At 36.3% G+C, this 9,355-nt stretch overlaps 1 protein-coding gene across 39 annotated transcripts in view; it reads right to left on the bottom strand.

Annotated features, from left to right (window-relative positions):
• Positions 1-3,896: 3,896 nt before the first annotated feature.
• Positions 3,897-9,355, bottom strand: part of SCEL (sciellin) — a 272,873-nt gene continuing 267,414 nt past the window's right edge. For all 39 annotated transcript variants that reach the window (XM_070578988.1, XM_070578995.1, XM_070578989.1 and 36 more), the window contains 2 exons: positions 7,357-7,459; positions 3,897-5,676 (listed from right to left, as the gene is read on the bottom strand). In XM_070578988.1, the coding sequence (XP_070435089.1) occupies positions 5,660-5,676; positions 7,357-7,459 (120 nt within the window). In that variant the 3' untranslated portion in view covers positions 3,897-5,659. The remainder of the gene's footprint in view (positions 5,677-7,356; positions 7,460-9,355) is intronic.

Here is a 9,355-nt window from a genome sequence, read left to right as displayed (position 1 = left end):
CCATTTATCAAAAAGATGATTCTTTCTCCATTGAATTGCCCCTTTGTGCTTTTGAATTGCCCCTTCGTGCTTTTATCAAAAATCAGTAGACTAGGGGCTGGCCCAGTGGCACAGCAGTTAAGTGCACACATTCTGCTTTGGTGGCCCAGGGTTTGCCAGTTTGGATCCTGGGTGCGGACATGGCACCGCTTGGCACATCGTGCTGTGGTAGGCGTCCCATATATACAGTAGAGGAAGATGGGCACAGATGTTAGCTCAGGGCCAGTCTTCCTCAGCAAAAAGAGGAGGATTGGCTGCAGTTAGCTCAAGGCTAATCTTCCTCAAAAACAAAAAAGAAAACAACAAAAGAAAATATCAATAAACTATATTTGTCTCAATACAATTTTAATCTGTTCATGAAATCAGTAATATTTTAATGACACAAATCTAAAAGGCATAAAATGAATTCTACCAAACGTCAACATTCATTTCATGATTTATATGTTTAATAATCCATTGTGAAACGACCTGTCTCTTGCCTGTTTCTTTAACCTCATCTCTTCATGTTCACTAATTCCAGCCTCCTGGCAGTCTTTCTGTTCCTAAATCACACCAAAGTCACAGTTGCCTTAGGGCCCAAACACTTCCTTGTGGGAGACTTTCAATCCAATTTGTCTTTATGGTCCTGAAGGGCCCTTGAAGCTCATGATCTTTCCTTTTCTCTTGGGAAGGGAGGTAAAATTAACAAATTGTGACTGTCAAGAAAGTTATACCAAGATCTGAATGTTCCTTTCCACCAGATACATTATTCATATTGCAATAAGGGAAGAGAACATGTAATGTTTATGAAATTCCTGTGAGAAGTCTCTCCTAAATTAGAAATGATGCTGCCTGTTTAATGTTTCTATTTGGAAAACAGAAAGGGACCTGATTCTGAGTGCCTCAAATGAGGTGAGGAAATGTCATATCTGGCCTATTGTTTCCATTCCAGGTGAGGGCTGGTTCAGACCCACCTTCGACACAGTCCCAGAGCATGCCTGTATCCTTTATCCAAGTGACCAACTACAGCCTGAGGTCCAGGACAAAGGAGCCATTTGGAGTAACCTACCCCTCGGCAGTAAGTCGAAAACTATCTGAGTAATATCGGGATATTTTCTTGCATGAGGAATAGAGGAAGCTTAAATATCCTTTGATTGGTCTCTGTCTCATGGCATCTTTGAACTTCTATCTCAGTATGTTTAAAAGAAGCAAGGACAGGGCCAGCCCGATGGCCCGGTGGTTAAGTTGGCATGTTCCACTTCTCGACGGCCTGGGGTTCACAGGTTCCGATCCCGGGTGCAGACATAGCACCGCTTGACAAAAGCCATGCTGTGGTAGGCGTCCCACGTATAAAATAGAGGAAGATGGGCATGGATATTAGCTCAGGGCCAGTCTTCCTCAGCAAAAAGAGGAAGATTGGCAGTAGTTAGCTCAGGGCTAATCTTCCTCAAAAAAAAAAAAAAAAGGCAAGGACAAGTTTAGCCCAGAAAATGGTCTGATTTTGGCCAATATTAAGACATCTCCTCCGGGAGTGCTTTTCCCCAAGCTGGTTGCTTCTCATCATTCAGCTCTTGTTTGAAATATCATCTGAGAACATTATTTTTAAAACTATCTTTTCACCTAGTCACTGTGAATTTTATTTTTTTCATGGGTCTTTCTTACTACTTTCAGAAATTACTGTGTTTGTTTTCTGTCCTTCAAACTGCTTGTCCACCCTCCCTTAAGAATGTAGGTTCCATGAAGGCAAAAATCTTAGCTATTTTGGTCATCATTAAGATCTGGAACATAGGTTCTAAATGAAAATTTTTAAGTGATTGAATAGTAGAACAAATGAATTACTGAATTCATGAATTACTGAATGATGGTAGATTATAAACCATGCATTTTTTTCCTACAGAGTCTGGAATGGTTGGGCATTTGAATGTATTAATGAGAAGAATGTATCAAAGAATATACAGAGGCAATGAAGTTAAAAGATATTTGTCAGACAGCATTTACAGCAGTCCCCCCTTACCCACAGGGGGTATGCTCCAAGACCACCAGTGGATGCTGAACTGCAGATAGTGCTGAACCCTATAAATGCTAAGTTTTTTCCTCTACATATGTATTTGAGGTGTGACAGCAAAACCATCACAAATTTCTTTTTCCTTCTTCACAATTTCATGGATAGTTTTGTTCTTACCGTAGATCTTAGCAACCTCAGCATACGATTTTTTATCTTTCCTTATTAAGTTGAGAACTTTCACCTTTTCACTTAAAGGAAGCACCTTACAGCTTCTCTTTGGCATATCAAATAGCCAGCATCACTACTCTTGTGCTTTGGGACCATTGTGAAATAAAATAAGGGTTACTTGAACACAAGAACTACGATACTGCCGCAGTCGATCTGATAATCAAGACGGCTGCTAAGGCACTAATGGGAGGGTAGCGTATACAGCTTGGAGACACTGGACAAAGGGATGATTCACATCCCTGGCAGGACAGAGCAGGAGCACACAAGATTTCATCAACTACTCAGAATGGTGGCAGGCAATTTAAAACTTATGAATTGTTTATTTCTGGAATTTTCCATTTAATATTTCAGATTGCTGTTGACCCCAGGTAACTGAAACCACTGAAAACAAAACCATGGATAAGGGGGGGACTACTGTACTATAAGGCAACGATCATGTTCAGTTTCCTTTCTTCTAGTGAAAAAACTGAGACTATTACCTAACTCACGTGTTTGAACAATTCAGTAATATCTCAGAAGCCATAGTTTTCAAATAGCAGAACAAAGATCTAGTAAATAAGATTCAAAATGGTACCCAACATTTGTGTTGTGATAAAGTCAAAATGCAATTCTAAAGTACATACAAAAACATTCAATGACTCGTAGGCATCTAATAAAAGAGAGAATCTAAGAATGTGGCAAGCAGCAGGAATAGATTCATAGATCCATGCAACGTCTGAGCTGGTGGGTACATTAGCGAGCCAATGTTCTAAATCTCACATTTTAAATAGCAGGGACTAGGCCCCTGAGGGAAATGGCCTGCCCAGGTTAATACAGATATTTATGGGTGCCTCTGGAAACTGTTGAGTACTATAGAACAGGTGGAACTCTAAAAGCAATTTACTTACATTGTACCAAAATAACCAGTAAATTCAGTAGTGCAAAAACATCACCACCATCATTGTTAGTTTGCCATGATGTAGACCAAACAGTCACTTATTTTGGTAGAGCTCTGAATCAAGCTGAGTAGGAAAATGTTCCATTCATGATTTTCTATCATAGTAAACAAGTCAGGGTATGCATGATAGTGAGAGCTGGACCATCTCATCACTCATATCTAAATTATAGGAGTGACTGCAATCATACAATTAAGGATGTACAGATTACTTCTTGAATACATTTTTACTTCTTGGCCTTATTTAAAAAAAGACATGATTTTAACCAATTCTATTTCTGAAATTATATTTTTGCATTTTGCTTTTTTAGGATATTGTCATATTGGAAAAATTGTTAGTATTTAGAGACATGTCTTAATTATTAATAGAATTCAGGACCTGATATTCCAAGATTTAGGCAGTTGTGTCCAGAAAAAGCATGCCAGTCATAACATAATTAGATGGTTGCAAAAAAAATGAGAGCTTCCAAATTGTTTGAGGAATTTGTCATTCCTATGGTGTGAATAAACCCAGACATAATGAAGTGGACTTGGTGAATCAGAAGCCCTTCTCTCTATGCTCCATATTTACTCAATTTTTATAACAGCTTTCGGTCTAATTTAATACATTATTCTAGAAGAAAGGATCCACAAAATGGCTACAGAAAAGTGAGAAATATGTTCCTTTTAGGTTTTTTAAAATAAAGCATTAAAAGTAGAATACTTTTAAAATGATATTCAAATGACTTTTAATTACCACAAAGGCATTGAGATGTTAATACACTTTATATAAAAGGGAAGGATACTATTCCATCCGTCCTTTTCTGCCATGAATTCCAACTCTAAGAAAATTATTTCTTTTGATCCACTCTGATAGCATGTAATAAAAGAACAATAAAACATATGGCCCAATTACCACTGCTTCTCATCAAGCATGAATTAATGAATATCAAATTATTATTAATTGTTTTTTCTGGCTCCCTCTCCATAGGACAACGATTATACATTGCTGTATTTTGATAAGCATTTTGTGTTTAACACTTTGTGGACCAGTCTCTAAGAGGAACAGATGCTTGAAATCATTATATAGAAGAATAATTCTTTAAATTTATCAACATTTAGAAAATACATGATTATCTTTTAATCTCTCTAGTTTATGCCAGTTTTTTACAACTGCCTTAAATTTCCCTAGAATTCCACCCTCTCTCAACGCTTCATATGCCTTCCTTCGAGAAGCAGTTGCTATGTGCATAGAAAATAGTTTATGTTTAATTTCTCAATTTTAATAACAATTCTAGTTCCTCACATAAGATTATTGAATTTTCAATTCCTTAAGAAAAAGATCTTTAAAAAATAAAAGCTATAGCTTCAGCAGTTAAATAATTAAGTTAAGCAGCATGGCAAAGAATATAGTAAATTGTGATCACCATAATTGACCAAATCAATGTCAGTGAATGATATTTATAGACATTCCACAAAAGATTCTGTGTAACTGACAGTTCACTTTTTTTTTTATAAGCCATCTGGAAATATAAAGTGCTATGGAATATGAACAGATGTTACACGCTAAAGGATATGTCTTTGTAGTCCATAACCGTTATTTCTTATACATTATTTATATGTCTAGATTTTGAAATGCATGCAAAGAAAACTTAGCAAATTACAATATGTAAACTACACGTCATATGATTTTACCTGTTACCCATAAATCCATGTCTTTCTGTTTTTAAAACACATTCTATAAAAATTATATGTGATAAACCGAAGGATGGCACTAGGGTTAAATTGTTTGGATGTCCTATCTAGTTCAATATGCTTAACAAACACATATTCGGATATGTTTCTAAAGAAAAAACAAAAACTTCTTTTAGAATCAGATGATTTTGAGAGCAGAAAGGAACCTTTGGAAACATTTTGGCCAATACCCCTCATGTTACAGATAATGGCACAGAGATCTGAAAAGTTTAAGTGATTTTTTGAGGTCCATACAACTTGATATGTTAACATCTTTTTGCCAAACTTCCTAAGAAAATTTCTATCAGTATTTCTTTTGCACATAAAGGAAACATATCTTGCTTCCTCGACAGTTTGTCAGGATGTCAAGAACATCTGTAAATCCAAATTCTTAGGGAAACAAAGGTGAGAAAATGAGAAACTTGTCTATAATGGAAACCATAAGGCACAGGCTAAATATGAAGCAGAGATGGACCTGGTTAAGGTTGACAATGTTCACTGCCATCAGAAGCATAATTCTTTTGACATTGGCAACTGGAACCACTTGAATTTTTGATAGCTAAATCTAGCCAGATACCAGATGGTTCCCTTTATGTGGATGACCTTATTGAAGGCAATTAGATTATTTATGCAATAGCAGAATTGTTAATTCTACACAAGAGTCAATCTTTGGGGTAAAAACTTTTCTAGATTACATATTCTTAAAATAAAAATTTAAATTCCTTAATGAGCGCTTTCATCTTGATGTCCGTGTGTCAGAATTATTGAATCCACTTTGCTGAAAATTTTAAAGAAAATAACAGTTAGATATATGAATTCAGTACAAAAATAAGCCTATAACTAAAATTTAAAAAATAATCATTCTTCCAGGCGTAGTGGCGGATTAAGCATTTCACTTTGTCCTTCTACTACATTCATCAACATTGCTTTTGGTCATACCATAATATGAAGTACCGATGCCTGGTACTCATATTTATGAGATGCCTCAGAGTGATGTCTTGACAATTTATATGTACTATAAAAAATGTGATGTCTATGGAGTGCACGTAGACAGGGAGGAAGACACAAAGATTCTGAGTCTTTTGGTAACCACGTTTCCCAAGCCATATCTCAGATCTGGGAGACTGAAAGTTTTAGAGCTGCCACTATGTACATCAAGGCCCTCGATATAATACTGGATCATGATAAGGCTGCTAAGTTAGGAAGGAAACGGAATATGAGAACTGGCTGGGGAAAGCAGAAGATAGAAGGCAAAGGATGAATATAGTGAGGTTTGTTCTTGTAACTGATTCTGCAGCCTGATGAAACGTGGGTTTCTGAATATTTTTCAGAGCACTTTCCAGATGTAGCCTCCCAGTACCTCATTAATATCACACATTTGTCATTAAATCCCATATTTTGGATTCCATGTAAAAGTCACAAATGGTCCTCTTTCATTCACCACAAGACTTGCACTTCACACGGTGCTGCTGACCATCTCCCCAGTATCATGCTGGTTATTCTATCTACTGACTATTGAATTTAAAAATAAAATATTGATACTAGCTTTAAAAACTAATCAAGTTTCGGGGCTGGCCCCGTGGCCGAGTGGTTAAGTTCACGCACTCCGCTGCAGGTGGCCCAGTGTTTCGTTGGTTCAAATCCTGGGTGCGGACATGGCACTGCTCATCAAACCACGCTGAGGCAGCGTCCCACATGCCACAACTAGAAGGACCCACAACGAAGAATACACAACTATGTACTGGGGGGCTTTGGGGAGAAAAAGGAAAAAAATTTTAAAAAATCTTTAAAAAAAATTAAAAAAAAATAAAAAAACTAATCAAGTTTCATAGGACTTTATATTGCTAACTTACTGTGCATTCTGCACATCTTTTATATCAACTTTTAAAGCTTTCATGCTGTTTGTAGAAAATATGAGTTAAAAATGCAGTTTTTAATGCTTTCTTCTAACATTATTTATGCTAATGAAGAGCCCAAATTATAGTAATGTTTGTCTTAAACTGATAAAAAGTACTTAGATGCGACATTTCATATGGAATTTTTAGAATTAACCCTAAATTTTCCATTTAAAAATAACATTAACGGGTATTTAGCATAATAACCAAATTAGGTAAAAAAGTATATTCTAGCACAAATGTAAGGTCATTCACAGAAATGGACTTCCATTCCAACCATTATTTGAGGAGAGAAGATCTACTTTTGTTTGAAAAAAGTTGAAAATTTTCTAAAATAAATGACCTCTTTGTTTAGTTATATCTATGTCTGGTCTGATATCAGAAGAAAATATAAACATTGATTGATTTTACACCATAATACTACCATAGTATAATTATCTGCACCTGAATTCTAAACTAAATATAATTAATAAAATATTTTTTACTTTTCAAATTCTTTATTTTCAACAATCTTAAATGCTCATTAATGTTAATGATAGTTCCTTACAGAGCTTAATACTCACCCACAACTTTAGAGTAGCAAGGTTCACAGTGTATCGTCTGTCTATAAATCCAAATGCTGTCACCTGCTTGTAGGTTTTCCAAAGGCCGTTTGCATATTTCACACTAAAGAAAAAATCAATATGTAATTCTGCATTATATATGAAGTCTAGATTCTTAGTGTAACAGCATAGAAAAGCCCTTTCAATTCATTCGGGACCATCCTCCATGGCAACACTCAGATGAAGCCTCAAGAAAAGCCACAAGGGAAAGTGAGAGGGTCCTTGTCATATGCCAAACTTTCCAAATAAATTCTCACAGCATCTCTCTATGGAGGTGTGCATTTCAGGCATATCTACCACTGAAGTTTCTACTTAACTCACAATAGCATAGATGTAAATTATCAAAAATTGGTTATGCCAAGGACAAGATCACCACTCAACATCTCAAACAAAAACACAAACTGTATTTATTGTTTGCTTACTAAAGAAGAGCCATGCTGTCCAGCTATAGACTCCTTAAGCAAAACAAACTTCTGCTCTTACACAGGGTTTAGGGGAAAGTTTGTTCTGAGTTGTGTTGGTTACGGAGGCAGGGAAGGGTTGAGCTCTGCTTCAGAACTGTGTGCACTGGAGCCGATCCACTACCCATTGGCTGACTTTCAAGCATGAGGCTTCACTGATTGGTTGGCTTTCAGAAGCGAGTTTACTGAAGCAAATTGTCATTGATCAATTTGACACGTTTAAACCAGTCCAGGTGGTTCTGTATTATCATGCTATAGAATAATCCATCTTTTCCCAGGAGTATGGGGACATTTTTATTCTCAGTTAGTAGTACTTTATAATTAACTTATAATTAAAGAAAATAGAAATAAGTCATCCAAATATAATAAATGGAAATTATTCCTATTTACAAAGGCAATAATCAGGAAAGTCTTCATTTTAAAAAGATTTATGCATAATAATTTAAAATAAAGAGCTACAGACTAACCTTTGTTTCACTGAGTAAATTTTATTAACTAAAAGAAATGTTCATTTTCTCATAATTAAATAATTATGCAATCTTCAGATTATATTTTATATAGAACTCTATATGTTATATACTGTTTGGGTTTTTTTGTTTGTTTGTTTTTTAAGGACGATTAGCCCTGAGCTAACATCTGCCACCAATCCTCCACTTTTTGCTGAGGAAGATTGGCCCTGAACTAACATTCATGCCCATCTTCCTCTACTTTACATGTGGGATGCCTGCCACAGCATGGCTTGATAAGCGGTGCATAGATCCGCACCAGGATCCGAACTGGCAAACCCTGGGCCGCCAAAGCAGAACAGGTGAACTTAATCGCTGCGCCACTGGGCTGGCCCCTATATGTTATATACTAAAATTGGATTTTCTTTTTTTGCTCAAAATGAGGTATCATATTTCTGATTGCTATGTGTCACTGCCTGAAGCTAATTGGAGGAGAAGCAATCAGTTGTCAAAGTATTATCTCTATTTGACTGAATTAGATAATTTGCACGGACCATAGAATGTCAGGACCAGAAAGAACCCATAGATTTGGGCTAATGGTTCTCCAACTGACTCCCATTAGATGTATCTAAGGAGCTTTTAAAAACACCAATGCCCAGGAATCATCTCTGAGATACTTAATGCATTGGGGCTGGTCCCAAGCATTCTATTTTTCTCCTAATCTCCCTAGATGACCACAATGTGCAGCCAGAATTTAGAACCAGTGGTCTAGTCAGCTACCTCATTTTACAGATGAGGAAACTGAAGCCAAGCTAATGTAGGTGATTAGCCAAAGTCACACAGTCCGTTAGTGGCATAGTTAGAACTCAAACTCAGGTCTCCTGATTCCCACTTCAGTGCTCATCCAGTTACACCAAAAACTATCATGCTGACCTACCCAATGTCACTGTGAGAAGTAAAAGAATGGCATAGGAAAATGCAAACTGTGAAGCATGCTAGTATGTAAGCTTTATTATTATTATACCAAGCCCCAATTCATTATAATTCACCATA

The sequence above is a fragment of the Equus przewalskii genome, chromosome 16 (assembly GCF_037783145.1).
Source record: "Equus przewalskii isolate Varuska chromosome 16, EquPr2, whole genome shotgun sequence".
In the NCBI taxonomy this organism is placed as follows: Eukaryota; Metazoa; Chordata; class Mammalia; order Perissodactyla; family Equidae; genus Equus; species Equus przewalskii.
The sequence above is the reverse complement of the archived record's forward strand: the minus strand, read 5'-3'. Positions and strand labels throughout refer to the sequence as shown.